Below are 22,091 nucleotides of genomic sequence, written 5' to 3'. Positions count from 1 at the left end.
ATCCTTGCCAACATCTGTTGTTGCCTGAGTTGTTGATGTTAGGCATTCTTACAGGTGTGAGGTGGTATCTCACTGGTTTTCATTTGTATTTCCCTGATGGTGAATGATGTTGAGCATTTTTCATATGTCGGTTGGCCATCTGGATGTCTTCTTTGGAGAAGTGTCTATTCATGTTGTTTGCCCATTTCTTCACTGGATTGTTTTTTGGGTATTGAGTTTGATAAGTTCTTTATAGATTTTGGATACTAACCATTTATCTGATGTGTCATTTGCAAATATCTTCTCCCATTCTGTCGGTTGCCTTTTAGTTTCACTGATTGTTTCCTTCACTGTGCAGAAGCTTTTTATCTTGATGAGGTCCCAATAGTTCATTTTTGCTTTGGTTTTCCCTTGCCTCCAGAGACGTGTTGAGTAAGAAGTTGCTGCGGTCAGGATCAAAGAGGCTTTTGCCTGCTTTCTCCTCGAGGATTTTGATGGCTTCCTGTCTTACATTTAGGTCTTTCATCCATTTTGAGTTTATTTTTGTGTATGGTGTTAAGAAAGTGGTCCAGGTTCATTTTTCTGCATGTTGCTGTTCAGTTTTCCCAGCACCGCTTGCTGAAGAGACTGTCTTTATTCCATTGGATAGTCTTTCCTGCTTTGTCAAAGATTAGCTGGTCATACATTTGTGGGTCCATTTCTGGGTTCTCTATTCTGTCCCATTGATCTTAGTGTCTATTTTTTGTGCCAATACCATACTGTCTTGATGATTACAGCTTTGTAATTCAGCTGGAAGTCTGGGGATTATTAATTTTTTTTTAATTTGAGCAAACACTGCTAAATATAATAGTATGGATCATTAGACTTTTTTGCCCATTTATTTCTGTCATTCTCACCAATTCATTTAGGGCCACCTTGTTAAAGCAGACCAGTGACCAGTTTTACTTAGTACTGTTGGTAAAGTTAGCATATGAAAGTGCTTCTTTAGAACAATACCCAGTGTAAATGAAGCTACGCTAAATAGCTTCCCCTCTTACTACTACTCTTTGGAGATATTAATAGTAATTAATTAACACTCTTGGAGACATTAATAAGACTATGAGAGGGAAAACTAGAGAGAAGTCGATTAACCTGAAATTCGATAATTGATCCTTGAACCTATGAGATTTGGATATATAATCTATATGAGGGAAGAAACTTCCAGAACAGTAAAAGCTATTGAGATGGAAGCATGTCTCTTAAGTACAGTATAATGAATATAGAATTGGAAGCAAGGAACACTAATTTTTCTCCTTGATAATAAACAGTATATGTGCATTGTAATAAATTTGGGAAAGGTAGGAACACATAAAGGAAAAAGTCCTCTATCTTTTCGCTGCCTAGAGATAGGCCACATCTAATATATCATGTATTTTCTTTTTCTGTAAGAAAATGCACACATACAGTCATTTGAATCATATTGTACCTGGAGTTTTTCGTTTTGTGAAATATAGTGGAGTCTTGGAGTGTTGAGTTGTTGCTTGCATCATTGTCCGTCCTTCGTATCCACTTGTCTCTACCTCACATATCCTGTACTCCCACCCCCCCCCCCCCCCATCAAGTCAAGAAAAGATCAATCTATTGCTTACACTTGTCTTTGTTGTTCAGTCTTTAGTTTATTGTTAGAACAAGCATGTTTTAGGGCTCTCATGTCTAATGTGGAGGAAAAAGAATGGTTACCACTATTAAAAAAGCAGGTCTTTGTGGTGCTGGTTGGTGCAGGAGGAATTAGTTTTAAGATCATGTTCAACTGGTTGGGGTATTTGTAGTGTTTTGTTTTTGTCTCAAATGGGTCTTTTATCATGACTTCACTCTGAGTATGTAGGAGTTCGTGATCCTTGTCATCTAGAAATAGAAGTTTGTCCTAGCACAGTATGTTTGATACCTTTAACAATGTTTTAGTTAAGATATAAATGTGTTACTTTATTTCATTGTTTTGAAAGGCATACTTTATTTGCCCCCACGTTTTAATATCTCTGAAATTGGGATGTTTCTTTCATTTGCTGACAGCTAACAGTTATAATGGCTCTTTCTCAGTGGTATGTAACTATGGTACTTCTCATAATCAGTGGTATCACAGATCAAGTGACATGTGCTAATTAGTAATTCCCCATGATCTTCCTCTGGTAGGGAATTTTGACAGTTGAATAAATACCTTATATCCTTTTTGTTCATAATCAGAGCAGACATTTAGTATGTGCCCGGTACTGTTCTGAGTATTTCATATATTGTGTGTATGGTCATTTACATTATAAAAAAAAAAATTTTTTTTTTTAGTGTTTATTTATTTTTGAGACAGAGAGCCTGAGAGGGGGAGGGGCAGAGAGAGAGGCAGACATAGAATCTGAAGCAGGCTTCAGGCTCTGAGCTGTCAGCACAGAGCCCATGCTGGGCTTGAACTCATGAACCCATGAGATCATGACCTGAGCTGAAGTCAGACACTTAACCGATTGAGCCACCCAGGTGCCCCATGATCATTTACATTATAAAATTTACCCTATTTTGTAGTTAAAAGAAACAGCTAAAAATATGCTTGTCTAATGTAAGATATCAGGTTATTTTACTTATTAAATGTTATTATTGGGCACTGCAACAGACACTTTTAAATGTAATTTAATCCTCACAACCTACTCTATGAGATCTTAAACATTATTACTTAAACTCATTTTACAAATGAGGAAGCTTAGAATCAAACAGGTTAAGTAACTTGCCAGAGTTACAACCTAGATTGTAAGTGGTAGAGCTGGGAGTTGAACTCTTGTTTGCCTGACTTCGGTGTCCTTGCTTCTAATTACTATACCATTTCTGGCTTTAGAAATGTGGATAACTTGAGTTTTTGTTTTGTTTTGTTTCTAACTTTTTTTGACGGGGCAGGACCGGGATATGCAAATCCTGCTTTAGGGGTCTATTTCTGTCCTAGGAGTTTATAAAATAGTTTGTAGCATGTGTTCAAAGAAGATAAAATAATTGATTTTCATTCTTTTGCATATTAAGATGGTGATGGAATTTCCTGACAACGTACTAAATCTCGATGGGCATCAAAATAATAGTGCACAACTAAAGCAGTTTATTCAGGTAATATTTTTAAAAATCAATGTTTTAAATGGTGTATGTGTGTGTTTTGAAGAGTCATTTAAAATTTTAGCTTTAAGTATTAATACCTAGGACTCTCTAGGCCTTAAGATTGCACTGAAATTGCTTTCTTTCACTAGTGCAACAATGAATATATTTATGTTGCTGTTATGTGAAAGAGATTTGGTGATGTTATCATTTTCTGTGTCCCTAAGGCTTTAGTTTCACCAAGCCATCTTTGCTTGTTTTTGAAAGGTAAAGTATATAACTTTTCATTGAGAACTTGTTGTTTTTCTTCTGTAGTGATTGTTTGATTGTTTGTTCAAGTAAAAAAAAGAAAAAAAAATCCTGTGCTGCAAATTTTATGATTTTTATTTAATTTTTTTGATTTTTATTTAATTTTTAAACTGTGATATTTTATAAAACCCTGTATGTAATCAAGATAATGGAAGGTAAATTGTTACTTCAAAATTCTTTTTCTACTTTGGAAAATGAAAGGTTGATGGTAACTGTGAGAAAATTCTTAGGAGTATCTTACTTTCCCATCCTTTTTTGTAAAGCTGGAAGCATTATTTGTAGTATAACTAACTCCATCCGGGTAAAAGTTATTTACTAGAGTTTTGCCCGTTTCTCTATAGCTGTGGTGAGATTCTCAGTCATTTTTCTACCTTGTCATAACCAACAGATAACATTCATATGCTGCACCAGCATTTTAGTTACTCACTGTAGGCTCCTACATGGGTAAAATAGGCCTTGTTCTTTCCTACTAATCCGTAAAACACCTGCCCATACCTCCAGGTTGAGAATTGCTGCTGTACGTGATCATCATCCTAACCTGATTCCTGTAGCTAAACATAGTGTGTTGTTAAAAGTTGAGAGGAAGACATGGCAAAGCTGTGTTGTTCCTTTATTTTCTGCCTTTTAAAATTTTTATTTCAAGTGAGTGTACTAAGCTTAATACTCAGTGAACAAACACTAAATTTCCAGATCCAGGGCTGCTTTTCACCATGCTGGGTCACATACTGTTAAGTCCTGACAGGCTAAGCGGAGTTTTTTATACCTTAATTGCCAAAACAGGAGCTTTGTGGAGCAAATTCAGTACACCATGGGGAAAGCCGACTTATTTTTCTGACTCAGTTGCAGATAGAGATCACAAGCCCTTTCCAGGTTGTACTTACTACACAAAAATAGGAACCAGAAGTAGTCAAGAGAAATTTTATGTCTCAAGGACTGTTCTTCAATTTTCTTTCTTTCTCTTTCAGCGACATAGTATGCTTAAACAGCAAGATCTAAGTATTGCCATGGTGGTGACATCACGGGAAGTATTGAGTGCACTTTCTCAGCTTGTCCCATGTGTTGGTTGTCGTCGCAGTGTGGAGCGCCTCTTTTCCCAGCTTGTAGAGTCTGGAAATCCTGCCCTTGAACCCCTGACAGTAGGCCCCAAGGGAGTCCTGTCTGTAACTCGAAGCTGCATGACTGATGCAAAGAAGCTTTATACCTTATTTTATGTACATGGGTAAGTATAATCAATGAGGGGAAGATGACTTTGTTGGTAACACTGGTAGCTTTTTTACTAAATTTGGTAGGGGCAAAGCTTTGAGTTCAACTTGAACAATTTATTGAGTATCTTTTGTGTGCCAATGACTATATGGTTTTTGTTCTCATATGAAGAAAGGCAGGCAGTAAGCAAATATATGCTCTGTCAGTTAAGTTACAAGTAGAGGAGATGAGTGGTTGGATGGATTTAATATGGAGGATGATCAGGGAAGGCCTCTCTAATAAAATGACATTGAATGTAGACTTGAATGAAATGAGTAAGTAAACCATGTAGATATCCAGGGGAAGGAAGAGAAGGAGCCAGCAATTGTAAGGTTTCAGAGGTTGAAGTTTTCCTGGCCTGTTTGAAGAACAGTAAGGAAGCCATTGTGGCTAGAGCCAGATGAATGAAGGGAATAGTAATAAAAGATGAGACCGGGGTCACCTGGGTGGCTCAGTTGGTTAAGCGTCCAACTTTGGCTCAGGCCGTGATGTCACCATTTGTGAGTTCGAGCTCTGCATTGGCTGCCTGCTGTCAGTACAGAGCCGGCTTCAGATTCTCTGTCTCCCTCTCTCTGTGCCCCTCCTCCGCTTGCACATGTGCACACGTGTTCTCTCTCAAAAATAAACATAAAAGGGTGAGATCAGAGGAGTAATAAAAAGCCTACTTATGTAGTGCCATCCTGAGTTTTTGTTGTTGCTTTTTTAATGTTTGAGAGGGAGAGCTGGGGTGGGGGAGGGGAAGAGAGAGAGGAGAGAGAATCCCAAGCAGGTTCTGTGTTGCCAGCACAGAGCCTATCTTGGGGCTTGATCACATGGACCATGAGTTCATGATCTGAGCCAAAACCAAGAGTGGGACAGTTAACCAACTGAGCTACCCAGGTGCCCCTTTTATTGTTTTTTACTCTAAGTAAGACTGGAAGATTTGGGAGTGTTTTGAGTAGAGGAGTAACATGGTCTGACTTGAATTTTGGTTTACTTTGATCTCTGTGTCAATAAGTGGAAGGGTGGTTGAAGGGCAGAGAAATAAAAGCCGTTTTAAAGTCCATGCAAGAGATAATGATGACCAGTATGGTGGTCACAAAGATAGTAAGAAATGGTTGGATCCTGGATATATTTTGAGGAATGAGCCAGTAGGATTTTTTGGATAGAATGGATATGGAGGAAGGCATCAAGGATGATTCTCAGATTTGGGATTTAAAGAATAGGACTGGGGTGCGTCGGTGGCTTCGTGGGTTAAGCATCCAACCCTTGATCTCAGCCTCAGGTCTTGATCTCAGGATCAAGAATAAAGAACAGGACAAATGGTTTCCATTACTGAGAAGGGTAAGACTAGGAGGAGCAATTTCGCAGAGCTCACTTTTGGACATGTTAAGTTTGAGATACCAATTGGACATCCAGGTAGAGTTTAGAGAGGTCTGCTCTAGAGATAAAAACGGTGTCATCAGCGTATGTATATCATATTTAAACTATACATACAGTATTTGAGCTATATGTATGCATACGTACATAATTTAGACCCATAAGATCAAATGGTCACCAAAGTGTGAGTAAATAGGAAAAGAGAAGAGGTCTGAAGACCAAACTCTGTTTAGAGGTGGTGGTAGAGACTTTGGAATTTTACTCTGCCTCAGAAAAGCGTCGGAACGTTTTTGAACAGAGAAGTAACATACTGTGATTTTTGTTTTGAAAACATCACTCCAGCTACTAAGCCTAGAATGTAAACGCAAAAGGTGGAAGCAAGGAGACCATTTGGGAGGCCAGCTGTTGCAGTTGGCTAGGTGAGAGAGATGAGTTGGACCAGAGTGGTAATGGTGGAGGTGATAAGTGATTTGATTCTGGATATATTCAAAAGTTAGAGTTGACAGGCTTTGCTGATTGGTTGCATGCAGGGTGTGGATATTAGCTGTACGCATTTCTATATTTGCACAAAATTTTTGTTGATGGCTTTTTTTTTTTTTTTTTTAGAATTTTTTAAATTTTTTATTCCTTTTTGAGAGAGAGAGAGAGAGACAGAGTATGAGCAGGAGAGGAGCAGAGGAAGAGGAAGACACAGATTCCGAAGTAGGCTCCAGGTTCTGAGCTGTCGGCACAGAGCCTGATTTGGGGCTCCAACTCTTGAACTGTGAGGTCATGACCTGAGCTGAAGTCGGATGCCCAACCTTGACTCAGCTACCCAGGCGCCCCCTATTAATGGTTTTTTTCTTATCAAGGATAGTGCTTATTTAGATAATGTTTGCACAGGGGAAGATGGTTGAGAGATAGCAATCAGTCATAAAATATTTGAGTGTTAGGCACACTGCTGGATACAGTGCAGATGCAGGGGTGAATGAGACAGATACAGTCTAGGGGAGTGAGTACATTGAATAGCACAGGTCTCTTCCAACATACTGACAGCCTGGGAATGGAATGGAGAGGACAAGTATACAGACTCTTCTGGGTTAGCATTTGTTTGATGAGAAATTTTCAAGGTAAGGGATATGTCTACAATACTTCAAATATACTTCTCACTAAAAGGTAGGGTGGCTCAGTCGGTTAAGCATCCGACTTCAGCTCAGGTCATGATCTCGCAGTCCATGAGTTCGAGCCCCACATCAGGCTCTGTGCTGACAGCTCAGAGCCTGGAGCCTGCTTAAGATTCTATGTCTCACTCTCTCTCTGCTTCTCCCCCGCTCATGCCCTGTCTCTCTGTGTCTCTCAAAAATAAGTAAATGTTAAAAAAAATTTTTTTAAAGGTAGTAAGTAGAGATTTTGAAAATTCTAAAGACAAATGAATGTTAATCAGACTTTTTTTTAATGATTTATTTTTGATTAGGTCCAAACTAAACGACATGATAGATGCTATTCCAAAAAGTAAAAAGAACAAGAGATGTCAGTTGCACTCCTTAGATACACACAAACCAAAACCTTTGGGGTAAGTAGAATCAACTATTAAGATGCTTTGTAATTGTTAAGATTGTAAATGTTGATCGCATTTAGTAGAAAGAAAAAATATTCAACTAGTTTATTAGTTACACTATAACATAGGTTAAAATAAATCTGTCTTCTAATTCTGTACAGCCTTTTTGCATTGAGACTGTGTAGGGTAGGGTCTCAATATAGGTCTGATTTTTTTCTTTTGAAGTTTTTTTTTTTTTCCTTCTGTTAAATATATTACAGAGGAAGGAGGTTGGAGATCTTTATGGAAATTTATTTAGTTAATACTAAGTTTTTCAAAGTAGTGATATATCATTTTTTGATCTATATGATAGTCATAATGTGTAAATTATTTTTCTTGTCTTTCTTATCTCTAGGTCTCCCTAATAATTTATCAAGGATTAAAAAAAAGCCTTGGATTAGTTGTAGTCATATGTATTTATGTAATTTGCAGTTTTCTTCTTTTCTACAATGCCCAGGGCTGCTTTTGCCCTCATCTCCCAGCACATTGTCACATTTACTGCTTACAAAATTGCTTGAGGTTGAGAGTAGTGAAAGCCATGAAATTTGAAGGAGGTTTCTAAGAAGTAACTTTTGTTTTGAAGTGAATGGGATGGTATGAAAACTATATTTCTGAATTACTTAAAAAAAATTAGTTTTTTAATATCTTGTTGGTATTGTTGATATCATTGTTGTGTAGATATTTTTCTTCCTGATAAAAAGACCTGGAAAACCAGGTAGTGGTATGTTAATAATCTATTAAGAATTTTTTTCCCCTATACTCAGAAACAAATTTTTTAAAAATTTTATTATGAAAACTGCCAAACACATAGGAAAGTAGAGAGACTATTTCAGAACCGCTGCCCCCACTTCCCAGATATCTTCACCCAGATTCAGTAGTGTTATCAAGATTTGTCACATTTGTTTTATTTATCCATCTTTTTTTTTGCAGAAGTATTTTAAAATAAGTCCCAGGCATCATGCTATTTTACTCCTACATATTTCTACATCCATCTCTAAACACGTGGACATTTTTTTGGTAATGACAGTGCCATTATAACACTTAACCAAATTAACTATAATAATCTAATACCCAGTTTAGATTTTCCCAGCTGTCTCTAAAAATGTCTTCTTATGTGGATTTGTTAGAATCAGGATCCTGACAAGAATCACCAACTACATGATATCTCTGTGAGAGTTCTCTGAACTCAGGAAAGCTCTGTACAACCTAAAGTGGTTATCTAAAGAAAATTTTTATTTTATGTACCTTGTTTACCAATATCTTTATAGAGATTTCCTGACTTTTTGAAAGTAAAATTCAGTCTAATTTTCTCATGAGACAGTAACCTTTACCTGAATGTCTTGTTAGCCAAAGCCACAGAGCTGTATTGTATTATAAAAGACTGTCTTCTGGGTTTTTTTATTATGAATATTCTTCATTGAGGAACCAAAGATCAATAGACATCTCAATATCTTACATATCTGCTCATTGCCACCTTCCTTCAAAGATCAGTTCTTCTACTTTTGCTCTGGATTCCATCTCCTCTTGTTCTCAATGACTTTGCTTTATCATTAAGTTTATTATTAAGTTACCTACTTTTGCTAAATTGGCTTACAACTATGTTTTCCTGTTGTTCGGTTTAAAACAAAAACCAAACCTCCACAAATTTCCTCACATTCTCCTTCAGCTATCACCCTGCTACATCAGAAGCCAAATGTTTTAGAAGGTGGTTTGCTGAGTTATGGAATCAGTATGAGTTGATCTTGAGCACTGTCTCCTAAGGTAGCTTCAGTTATTCCCAGAAGCATGGATAGCAGGCCAGGGAGTACAATGTACTTAGCCAAGACTCCCTCTCCTCCACTTTGGATGGTTCCGCCATTGTATGCTACTGTGACTCCATTTTACATGTTTGCATTGTTACCCACCCCCCCTCTTTCTGTTAGACTTTCTCCAGGGAAGTATTAACAGTTGATTAGGTTATAACCTAATCAGTGGCAACAATCCAGCTCAGCCTTCCGGAGAATGTTCTTGTATCCATGCAAGTAACCCCAAGATATTGTCTGGCTGGGAGTAAGTTTGAGATCCAAAGGAAAAGTTTAGGCTACACTTGTAGGCCTGTAGCTGATGACTGAAGATTATCTTAGCGGTATTTATAAAATCTACCTATAGAGAGAGTAGAGTAAGAGAGAAAAATGCTGAGGAATTTAGTTTATTGGTAGAAAAGAAGCCAGTAAAGAAACTTGAGAAAGAGTGGCCAGAGAGGTAGGAGGAAGCCAGAGGAAAAGAGTGTTTCAGGGGGACTCTGGTTAGCTGTATTGAGTGCTGCTGAGTCATCAAGGACCCAGAAGTGTCCATTGGATATAGCAACACTGTAATAATTGGTGATCTTGATGAGCAGATCTGCAGTTGAATGAAAACAATTCAGATCAGAATGGGCAGAACAGTGAATGCATCTAAGGTGTAATGGATTAATCTGTGAGTGGAAAGTAGGAGTGCAAAGATTTCTTTCTCAGAAAGCTTGATCTTGAAAGGAAGGAGTGATACAAAGACATTGAGCTGAGAGAGACTGTGGATAAAATTTTGATTTGAGCTGTGGCATTTTTTAAAAGTATTTTTTAGATTAATGCTTTCATGTTCTAATATAATAGTCATTCCCCAGCCTCTGATTTCATGAGCCTTTTTCTCAACTGTGAGAACTTGAGTTTGAGGGTTAATCAGTTTTAGGAGATTATGGGTCACTCAAGCACAATTAGAAAAAGAGGAAATATGGAAGTCAAGAGTGGAAGGATGGAACATGGAAGGCAGAGCAGTGGTTGAGGTTTTTGTTTCAAGTTACATTGCTGAACCTTGCCTGAGCCCTTGTGACAGGGAATAGGGAGCTGCATTGTACATACGACCTTAGGTGGTGGGCAGGGAGTTGAGAAATACCTATTTAGCTATATAGAGTAGGTTAAGTAAAGATTCAGAGGTTTTTCCATCTCAGGCATCCAAGGTAGTGAATTCCTAGGACTGTAGTGAGACCTGCAGAACAGGCAGGAGCCAGTTGTTCAGAATCATGAAATACCAAGAAGACTATCATTGAATGGAATATAGACACACATTTCTCCTGGAATGCGCATCTGCAACAAAGCAAAATGCATGACCAGCGCTATACTGAAACCTGTGGGGGAAGGAGAGTCTGGGAAATTTTTAGTAATTTTTAAATTATTTGTATAGTATTTACTGATACAAGTTGTATAAAGTGGTCATCTTCGTGTGCTAGCTTTATTTAAGTATATGTAAAAATTTGTTTACTGTAATTAGATTAATCTGTGATTTTTTTACCCCCCAGCTACTTATAAATGTGAAGGTAGATAAGAGTTTTGTTGCCATGGGTTAGCTATAAAATCACATTAAGTAGATCAAAACTTGTTAGAATTTATAATTTTTGGAAGATTGATCCATTTTGTAGGTGAAAATGTAATATTTTTTAGCCCTGTTAACTTTAAAGCATTCCAAGTAGATTTGCTCATAAAATGCTTAGTATCGTAATGAGATGTATCTTGATAAATGTAAATGTTAAGTTGTGTCAGATAAATTTAATAGTTGAACAAAAATTTATATATAAAGATATGAGCATATGTTTAAATAACACTTTAATTTGGTTAAAATTAATATGTAATTATATACAAATTTGCAAACTTAATCTACTAATAATATAAGTATTAAAGAGTTCTTGATTTTAATTTAGACTATAGAAATTATTCCTTCAGATTATCTCAGTGTCACTAAGCTTTGTACTATACTGTACTACAGTGAAGGGAGCAGTAGCAGTGTCAGTTCAGAGAAGTTAAGTACAGATAAGAGAAGTAGTGAAGACCACAGGAAGGACAGCAAGTGTAGGATCATTTTCCATTATGGACCTTTCCAGGGAACAGCCAGGTAAAATCAAGCAATCCTTTACTCTGCCTTTTTTTTTAAATGTTTTACCCTTATATATTCCTCCTTTTCACTAATACTTGTTTCTTTCTGCAGAGGTTGTTGGATGGACGTCTGGGAACTAATGTCCCAAGAATGCAGGGATGAAGTAGTTTTAATTGACTCTAGTTGTCTCTTAGAAACACTAGAAACATACCTGCGAAAACACAGGTAAGTCTTGACCTTTAGGTCATCACAGTATAGTTGGAAGGTGCTTTAATGCCCTCTCGGTCATCCAAATTGACCTGTCACCTCTTCATATAATATCACTTCAGTCTTCCCATTAATACGTGGTACTAAGCAGAGCTTAATGTTAGGGTAAGCAGTTCCTTTATGGGATGCCTCTTAGTGTTATGTTAGCCTTCTTATGTTGAACCAGCATCTCCTCTTTCTGTAATTTTTACTTTTAAATTTTATTGGCCTATTAGTTCCAAGCCAGTAAAGTGTGCCTAATTGAGTAAAGTGTACTTAACCACTTTGGAAACTCTAGTATTCCTTGTTTTTATGATAGAAGCATTTCATGTTGTCATTTTAAAAATCAAAGTTTAATTTAGCAGCTTTCATTTAGTAATATTTTGAATTATTTCTTCTATAATTATTTGTCAAGACCTAAAAGTAGAGCTGGAATTTGTGTGCTTCATGTACTAAAAAAGTAACTTCAGATTTTTCTTTTTAGAATACTACTTTACAAAGGAATTTTCTAAGTGTCATTAACATTTGGAAATGCGTAGGGAGGGAGAGTGCAGTAGGAAAGGAAACTGGTAAGGGAACCATCTAGAGATGGTGTTCTTGGGGGGAGTTGTACTCTTTAAAGATAAATTTGTCACATGTATGGTGTATGGTTGTGTGTTTTTTGACCTGAGATATATATATATATATATATATAATTAAATGTAAATGATAAAAAACTGGCATTTATCAAGACTGGTGTTTATATGGCAATGAGGTAATGGCTTAACCTACATACTAAGGTGTTTTTTCACTTACAATATTTCTTGTGAATTTGCCTTTTTGCTTGATTATACCCAAGAGAGTAGAGAATATGTCAAATATTTGGAGTTTTGCAGGAGAGGGATTATATAGACACAAAACATACTTAAATATATAGGTCCATATTAGAGTCTTTCTTTCAATATGAATTGATCATTAAATATTAATCGGTCCATCCAAAAGATAGCTTTTTGGGGTGGTATATTACTAGTTATTAGAACTAATCTTTTGGAGTTTCCTGTAACGGTTGTATATATTTCCTGTATCTGGATGGCAGTATTTTGTCTAGAAGAAGGTGGAGTCTGTTTTATAAATATCTGAAGGGTGGGGAAAAGTACAATTAAGAGAGATTGCTTTGAATCCTGGGTTATACTGATTATAACTTTGTACAAGTTACTTGACTTTTCTGTACCTCAGTTTTTTTCTTAAGACAAAAATAATGATAGTACTTAATTAATTGTAGGATTAAATTTGTCATGGGGACAGATGATACGTAGTGAGGCTTACTTAGAACAGTATCTGGTACATAGTGTAAGCACATTAGTGAATGTTTGCATGCAAGATTTGCAAGTTCTTATTCCTTTGTATCTAGTTCTTGTTTTAGGTACAGTTTGAGTTTTGAGATGTGTAGAATCAGTTGAGAATGATTTCTAAATGTCTAAATAATGTACTTTTTTTGGCAGTTCTATTTAGTGGACTTTTCTGAACACTATAACGTGCTCAGAAGATTTGGTAACACAGAAGATTTGATAAGATTTGATAACACTAGCCATTTTATTAGAAATGAGGTGTTAAGAAACTGAAACCTCTGCCTTAAAATGTTTTTTACATTTATGTGCAAGGTTACTTTTGAAAACGGGAAAAGTCACTTTCATTCTTACAGCTACCATATAGTATTTTTAAATTGCTCTTTGCTTGTATTAACTATGGTTATATGCATACATACATTAATCAACTATGAGAATTTAAAGCAGTAAAATATGGGAGAAATATTTCAAGTTTTATTATTGCTGCTGAATGACATTTAATCATTTATTTACCTGAAAAACCATTCATTTACCTGAAAATCTTTTATAACCTGAAAACATGGAAGTGTTTGTTATTTCTGCATTTAAGTCTATTCTCTCCCTCAAGGGGAAGACTTTTTTAATTGTGGTTAAAAAAAAAAAAAAAAAACACCACAAATTGACTCTTAAACAGTTTTTAAGTGAACATTAAGTGGCATTTAGGTTGTTGCCCCTGTATCTTAGCTATTTCTAATAATGATACAATGAACATGAGTGTAGAAATAGCTCTTTGAGATCCTGTTTTCAGTTCTTTTGGATATATACTCAAAAATGGGATTACCAGGTCATATGATAGTTCTGTTTTTAATTTTTTGAGGAAATGCTATACTGTTTGCTATTATTGACAGCACTATTTTACAATTTCAGCAGCAGTGTAGTGTGCAAGGGTTCCAGTGTCTCCACATCTTTGCTAACACATGTTTCTTATTTTTTTGGAGTGGCCATACTAATGGGTGTAAGGTAGTATTGTGTGGTTGTGATTTGCATTTCCCTAATGATTAGTGATGTTGAACAACTTTTCATGTGCTTGTTAGCCATTTGTATATCAGGAGAAATGTCTATTCATGTCTTTTGCCCAGTATTTAATTTTTTTGTTGTTATTATTGAGTTGTAGGAGTTCTTATACATTCTAGATATTCACCCCTTATCCAGTATGTGGTTTGGAAATATTTTCTAAAAAAAATTTCTTTTAGTGTTTATTTTTGAGACAGAGAGAGACAGAGCATGAGCGGGGGAGGGGCAGAGAGAGGGACACACAGAATATGAAGCAGGCTCCAGGCTCTGAGCTGTCAGCACAGAGCCTGACATGAGCTTGAACTCACAAACCGTGAGATCATGACCTGAGCGAAGTCAGACATTTAACCGACTGAGCCACCCAGGTGCCCTGTTTGCAAATACTTTCTCTGTGGTTGTCTTTGACTCTCTTGTTTCCTTTGCTACACAGAAGCTTTTAAGTTGGATATAGTCTCATTTGTCTGTTTGCTGTGCTTTTGATGTCATATCCAAAAAATCATCACCTATTCAATATGAAATTTGGGGGTGGGGCACCTGTGTGGTTTAGTCCGTTAAGTGCCCGACTCTGATTTTGGCTCAGTTCATGATCTCACAGTTTGTGAAACAAGCTTCATGTCCAACTCTGCGCTGACAGTGTGGACAGAGCCTGCTTGGATTCTCTCCCTCTCTCCTCCTCCCCCACTCGCACATGCTGTCTCTTGCTCTCTCTCTCGCTCTCTCTCACACATACACACACACACACTCTCTCTCTCTCAAAATAAATGAACATTAAAAAAAAATTTTTTTCAGGGCGCCTGGGTGGCTCAGTCGGTTGAGCATCTGGCTTCAGCTCAGGTCATGATCTCACAGTCCATGAGTTCAAGCCCCACGTCGGGCTCTGTGCTGACAGCTCAAAGCCTGGAGCCTGCTTCGGATTCTGTGTCTCCTCTCTCTGCACCTCCCCTGCTCACACTCTGTCTCTCTCTCAAAAATAAACATTTGAAAAAATTAAAAAAAATTTTTTTTTCTTCCTGTGTTTTCTTCTAGGAGTTTTGTAATTTCAGATCTTAATATTTAGGCTATAGTCTATTTTGTGTTAATTTTTGTATATTTCAGTGTTTTTGGAGCATTAATGAAAGTGCGATTTGACTTGTCAACATTATTGCCTGTGTTTACTAAGTGGACTTAGAGCTTCTATTTTAACATCTATTCATTTCAAGAAGCATACTTAGAAAGATGTGTGTATCAAACAACTGCATGGCATTGTGAGGGTAAATACAGTAAGAAGAATAAATCACAAATATGGGAACACAGGAAGGCTAATTCTAGTTATGGGAATTACAGAGGGCTTCTTTAAGGATGGGCATGATTTAGGCAAATGGAGAAGGATGTGGAGAGGAGTGGGGAGGAAGCAGAAGAAAAAAAGACTAAAGTAAGGACACATAAGCTATGTTCAAAAGTAGTCCATTGTCTGTACAGTATGTACAGAAAGGCAGGGTAGACTGGGAGAAGCATGAGGGAGATGGGAGTCTTGGGAAATAAATCTGGAAATAGGTGGGGTAAGAGAGGAAGTCACTGAAGGGCTTAATAAGGAGTTGGAACTTTATTTATAGACGGGAGGGGTCTTGAAGCTGAGAGTGAGATAATCAGATTTGTTTTAAAAATTTTGTTACGAGAGATGCATTGGAGCTAGAAAAAATGCAAGCAGGGAAGTCAGGAAGCTTTTTAAAGAATTATCTAGGCAGTTTAAAACAGGGCAGGGGGGATCAGAAAGAAGGGGCTGATGAGAGATGTAAGAAATAATACTGGTGTGCCTGGGTGGCTCAGTTAAGTGCCACTCTTGACTTCCGCTTGGGTCATGATCTCATGGTTTGTGAGTTTGAGCCCCAGGTCAGGCTCTGCTCTTGGGATTCCCTTTCTCTCCCTCTCTCTGCCCCTCCCCTACTTGCAATCTCTCTCAAAATAAATAAACATTTTTAAAAATACTAAAAATAATAATAATACTTGATGCCATTTTGGCTCCACCCCTAAAAGAGGACCTGAGGAGAAGTTGGTAGTTAACTAAGGTTTTCTTCCTGGGTGACTGAATGGTGGCGTTCTCAACAAGTTTAGAAGGGAACAGTGTCGCCCTTAGTATCGGACAGGGAGTTTAACTTGTTGCCTATTACATATCTGTGATGTCCCCCCTTTTTCAGTATGAGTTTGGCCCTGAGGCAAGGGCAGAGACTTGAACAAGAGCTGTAGAGGTGAGAGGCACACATGTTGGCTGAAGCCATGGGAATAGAAGTCACCTAGGGAGATGAATTTAAAGAGATCAAAATTTCTTCATTCCACTACAGCTGATCTTCCCAGAGAGGCAGCCTCGCCTTTTTTTTTTTTTTTTTTTTTTACCTGACCAAGTTCTTTCTTATTCAGGAAATCAAAGATAAAGAAACAAAGCTCTATTTTTTCCTTTCTGATTAAATAATGTTTGGTTTCTAAAAGAAAATGTCATCATCTTCTACATTCACACTGTCTTGTACACCTTTTTTTTTTCTCTTCTACACTTTTGCCACATTATAAACACTTAAGTTTAGACCACATTTTAAATAAATGTTTGTTAATTGGGGTGGGGGAATCCCAAGCAGGCTCCATGTTCAACATAGAGTTCAATCTCAAATGCACAGGATCACAACTTGTGCCAATATCAGGAGTCAGACACTCAACCAACTGAGCCACCTAGGTGCGTGCCCCTAGACCACATTTTTATGTGTATGTTGTCAATATTATGATTGTGTATTAAGAACATACTTTTTTCTTCAGAAATATGGGTGGCTCAGTCTGTTGAGTGTCTGACTCTTGATTTTGACTCAGGTCAGCTCTGTGCTGACAGCATGCAGCTTGCTTTGTATCCTCCCTCTCTCTCTGCCCCTCCTGCTCGTGCTCTTTCTGTCTCTATCAGAATAAATAAGTTTTTTAAAAAAAGAAGGAAATGGGGTGCCTGGGTGGCTCAGTCAGTTAAGTGTCTGACTTTGGCTCAGGTCTTGATCTCGCAGTTTGTGAGTTCGAGCCCTGCATTGGGCTCTGTACTGACAGCTCAGAGCCTGGACCCTGCTTCAATTCTGTGTCTCCCTCTGTCTCTGCCCCTCCCCTGCTCACACTCTGTCTCTTTCAAAAACAAATAAACATTAAAAAATTAAAAAAAAAAAAGAAGGAATTTGACCTTTTGGAAATTATTAGTAACTAAAACTCCCATGTGCCACTTTCCTATTCTTTTTGCTCCCACCCTCTTCCCAATGCTTATTAGCTAATGAGGTGTTAAAATGTTGTAGCAGAATTTCAAATCAAGTTTTACTGACTGAAGATAGCAACTATTTTCAGAGGCTGAAGGGAGAGTGATTCTTTGAGTCATTGGTTTGTAGCTTCTTGTTTTATTTCTGACCTGTATGAATTGCTCTTGAGGAAGTGATATGCTAGTCCTTGGCAACTATTTTCTGGAAATGTATGTTATGAGCAAACAGTGTATATCTGCCTCATTCTTTTAGGTCCGTGTGTCTCTCTTGTTTAAAAATCATTTGCAGGGCGCCTGGGTGGCTCAGTCGGTTGAGCACCCGACTTCAGCTCAGGTCATGATCTTACAATCTGTGGGTTTGACAGCTCAGAGCCTGGAGCCTGCTTCCATTCTGTGTCTCCCCCTCTCTCTGTCCCTCTCCTGCTTGCGCTGTATCTCTCTCTAAAATAAAATAAATAAACATTAAAAAAAACTTTAAAAAATTATTTGCAAACGGGTGCCTGGGTGGCTCAGTCGGTTAAGCGTCAGACTCTCTATTTCAGCTCAGTTCATGATCTAAGGGTTTGTGAGTTAAAGCCCCATGTCGGGCTCTGCACTGACAGTGTGGAGCATGCTCAAGATTCTCTCTCCCTCTCTGCCCCTCCCTCCCTTCCTCCCTCTCTCTCTCTTTCTTTCTCCCTCTCAAAAATAAATAAGTATTTAAAAAAATCATTTGCAAGGGTGCCTGGGTGACTCAGTCGGTTAAGCATCCGACTCTTGATTTTGGCTCAGGTCATGATCTTGAGGTTTGTGATGTGAGACTGAGCCCCACATTGGACTCTGTGCTGACAGTTTGAAGCCTGTTTGGGATTCTTTTTCCCCCCTCTCTCTGCCCCTCCCCCGCTCATGTCTGTCTTTTCCTCCCCCCCTTCAAAATAGACATTTAAAAAAATAAAAATCATTTGCAAATGGAAATCTAGCTGTACTCTGTAATCCCTAAAATTGTATATATCTTACACGTGTATGTTTTAAATGTGTGTTTGGAGGATTTTTTTTAATGCGCCATATGGGAGGGGAGTGTTATTGTCTAGTACACTGTTACATGCTTTACGGAATAATTATGCAGCCTTTTCTTAATTTTGAAGTATTTCTTTTCAACAGGTTTTGCACTGATTGCAAAAATAAAGTTCTCCGAGCATACAATATCCTTATTGGTGAACTTGATTGCAGCAAAGAGAAGGGCTACTGTGCTGCACTTTATGAAGGTTTGCGGTGCTGTCCACATGAACGGCACATACATGTTTGCTGTGAAACAGACTTCATTGCACATCTTTTGGGTCGTGCTGAGCCAGAGTTCGCAGGAGGGTATGAGTATGTAATTTGCTAGAATGGGCTATCTAGCGCTTTGCTTCATTTTATTACTGAAAGTTTTATTTCCATCACCTTTTGCATCAGTACATATATATGTATAAATTCAGGTGTGCTTGTAAAGAGTTTGCTTTCTTTAAAATCTGCATTTCTTAATTGACTGAATAAAAATAGAAAGTGTTCTGTGGTGTTCATTTCAGTCCTCTGCTCCTTGTTGCTTGTAGACAGGCTTTTTTTTTTTTTTTTTGGCTTTCATCATTATAGATCATCATTTTCACTTGAAAATGATTCAAGGGATTTTTTTTTCCCCCTCCATCCATGCATTTCCATATCTAAATTTTGTTCATTATGATGGTTTTTGCATAGGAAGAGGTCTTTGCAGCAAAGTGTTAAATATTTTACTGAATGTAATTAATGAATTGTGTATGTTATCACTGAATTATATAGGAACCTAAAATTTTATCTCTGGCTTTTTTGTGAAAATAAAATCAGAAAAGTTCATAGAATAAAATGAACCCATTTTGTTTTGTGTTTTGTGTATCAGCTCTCATTTGAGTGCCTATTTTGTGCTAGGCACATAGAACACAAAGACTTACCAGTGAAGTTCTGTGAACCCTACTACTGAAAACTAGCCTAGAGGGCTTTTGTCCATGATTGAATCACTTTCGCACTGCCTTTATCCATTACTCCTCAAAAAAAAGAAACCTACAAAACCCAAATAGGCATTTGTTATAATTGGAAGGTGAAGGAGCTATCATGCCTCCTATGAGCTGGACACATTATATTAGACTTCTTGTGCCCAAAAACCATCTCTTTAGAGCCCCAGTTCCTGAATTATCTTATTTTTAGCAATATTAGGACTGAGTTCTGCCTGCATGTGTATTTCTCATTGGTTATGTACATGTATGCTTGTGTGTTTTTATGTACATTTAATTTGAATGTATAACTGGCTTCTTACCAGGTATGCAAATTGTGTTTAAACCCTGAACCCTCTTGGGGCGCCTGGGTGGCTCAGTCGGTTAAGCATCCGACTTCGGCTCAGGTCACGATCTCGCGGTCCGTGAGTTCGAGCCCCATGTCAGGCTCTGGGCTGATGGCTCAGAGCCTGGAGCCTGCTTCCGATTCTGTGTCTCCTTCTCTCTCTGCCCCTCCCCCGTTCATGCTCTGTCTCTCTCTGTCTCAAAAATAAATAAATGTTAAAAAAAAAAAAATTAAAATAAATAAATAAATAAATAAAAAATAAACCCTGAACCCTCTTATCTGTCTTTTACTCTTTCAGCAAAGGGTACTAGGAATTATGTGTGATTTATTCTCCTTTACAGACGAAGAGAAAGGCATGCTAAGACAATAGATATAGCTCAAGAAGAAGTTCTGACCTGCTTGGGAATTCATCTTTATGAAAGACTGCATCGAATCTGGCAAAAACTACGAGCAGAAGAGCAAACATGGCAGATGCTTTTCTATCTTGGTGTTGATGCTTTGCGCAAGAGTTTTGAGGTAAGAATAGTGACCTGCTTCATTGTCTAAGATTGCTTGGTTAGGTTATTGGACTGAATGTTAATATAAGCTAGCAGTCTGATTTTGCCTCAGAGGGCTGTGATTCACTGATACTGGCATGGATTTGGGGGTGGATTTAGGGGAAGGGAATTAGAATTTAAGTTTGTGGATTTTGGGGGTGCCTGGGTGGCTCAGTCAGTTAAGATTCCGACTTTGGCTCAGGTCATCATCTCGCAGTCCATGAGTTTGAGCCCTGCGTCGGGCCCTGTGCTGACAGCTCAGAGTCTAGAGCCTGCTTCGGATTCTGTGTCTCCCTCCCTCTCTCTCTGCCCCTCCTCTGCTTATGCTGTGCTTCTCTCTCTCAAAAATGAATAAACGTTAAAAAACATAAAAAAAAAAAAAAGTTTGTGGATTTTCTTTGATTTTAATCCTGTTATTCTGCCAGCTTTGATATTTAGACTTTCTCAGAGTGGAAAACTGAAGTTGATTATTTAGCAGCATGTTGCTATGAAGTATAGCTAATGAAAAGGTAAAAGCAACCCAGAGTAAATTTGAGACTTAATTCGTGAGTCTCAGTTTGTCTGCTGATATCCAGTAGCCTCTTTATAGTGCTGGTTTTGGGTTTGGTGTTTGTGATTTGGTAACCTTCCCCACCCCCTCCCCCACCCCCGCACCACCCCCCAGTTCTCTGTAGCACATAAAATTTTGGCTAGTGAACATCTTGTTATATTCTGAGGCATGGTTGTAATCCTTTAACTGGGTCACGGATCCCTTTTGTGAATTATATGAAAGCTATAAACCTTTTTTTTCAGAAGCCCATCTGTGAACTTTAAACATTGTTCTGGGGAGTCTGAGGAGATTTGTACTAGTTCTTGCTGAACGCTTTTTTTTTTCTTTTCTTTTTATATGTTTGTGACTTCAGAAACTAGATCATCTAATCAGGTTAAATAGTCTTCTGTTGTGTTAAGAAATGAATGTTTGCTGTGTTGGAATTGAAATTTGAAACTAGAATATTGCTGGTTTGGAAGAGGAGTGTGTGTAATAAGTCTGCCTTCCCTGTAGGGATTGGTGGTATATTCACTTCCTGTAGATTTTAAGTTGTCATCATTTAAAGTGTTAAAATTTAGGGGCATCTAGGTGGCTCGATCAGTTAAGCGTCAGACTCTTGATTTCTGCTCAGGTCGTGATCTCAGTTTGTGGGTTCGAGCCCTGCATCGGGCTCCGTGCTGATGTCGCAGAACCTGCTTGGGATTCTCTCTCTCTCCCTCTCTCTGCCCTCCCCCTGTTCATGCTCTCTCTCTTTCTCAAAATAAATAAACTTAAAAAAATAAAGTATTAAAATTTAGGGACACCTGGGTGGCTCATTCGGTTAAGCATCCAACTCTTGATTTTGTCTCAGGTCATGATTTCGTGGGGTCATGGGATCAAGCCCCATGTCAGGCTTTGTGCAAATGGCACAGAGACTGCTTGGGATTTTCTCTGTCTTCTCTCTCTGCCCCTCCCCTACTTGTGCTCACTCGTGCTCTCTCAAATAAATAAACATTAAATAAATAAAGCATTAAAATTTAAGATTCTTTGTAGGAATGCTCTGGTAAATTGCAACATGAATTATTTGTGTGTGTGGTATCATTTAAAATTAGCAATTGAGAATTTCCAAGGAAAATAAAGGTAGTTTTGACCAGTATTCATTCTCAACTTTGTTTTTATAATAGATGACTGTGGAAAAAGTACAGGGTATTAGCCGATTGGAACAACTTTGTGAAGAGTTTTCAGAGGAGGAACGAGTAAGAGAACTCAAGCAAGAAAAGAAACGCCAGAAACGGAAGAACAGACGAAAAAATAAATGTGTATGTGATATTCCTACTCCTTTACAAGCAGCAGATGAAAAGGAAGTAAGCCAAGAGAAGGTAGTATTCCTTAATTTTGA

The 22,091-nt window shown here is 37.8% G+C and overlaps 1 protein-coding gene across 8 annotated transcripts in view; it reads left to right on the top strand.

The window, feature by feature from the left end:
- GGNBP2 (gametogenetin binding protein 2) overlaps positions 1–22,091 on the top strand; it is a 34,430-nt gene that overhangs the window by 7,018 nt on the left and 5,321 nt on the right. For 4 of the 8 annotated variants that reach the window (XM_042916244.1, XM_042916243.1, XM_042916242.1 and 1 more), the window contains exons 3-10: positions 3,013–3,093; positions 4,353–4,606; positions 7,442–7,540; positions 11,339–11,464; positions 11,558–11,671; positions 18,461–18,670; positions 19,990–20,164; positions 21,877–22,071. In XM_042916244.1, coding sequence (XP_042772178.1) covers positions 3,013–3,093; positions 4,353–4,606; positions 7,442–7,540; positions 11,339–11,464; positions 11,558–11,671; positions 18,461–18,670; positions 19,990–20,164; positions 21,877–22,071 — 1,254 coding nt within the window. The remainder of the gene's footprint in view (positions 1–3,012; positions 3,094–4,352; positions 4,607–7,441; positions 7,541–11,338; positions 11,465–11,557; positions 11,672–18,460; positions 18,671–19,989; positions 20,165–21,876; positions 22,072–22,091) is intronic. The other 4 variants (XM_042916247.1, XM_042916246.1, XM_042916248.1 and 1 more) reach the window with 4 other exon arrangements.

The sequence above is a fragment of the Panthera leo genome, chromosome E1, assembly GCF_018350215.1.
Source record: "Panthera leo isolate Ple1 chromosome E1, P.leo_Ple1_pat1.1, whole genome shotgun sequence".
NCBI classification, from domain to species: domain Eukaryota; kingdom Metazoa; phylum Chordata; class Mammalia; order Carnivora; family Felidae; genus Panthera; species Panthera leo.
Note: the sequence above shows the minus strand (reverse complement) of the source record. Positions and strands in the feature narration are given on the sequence as shown.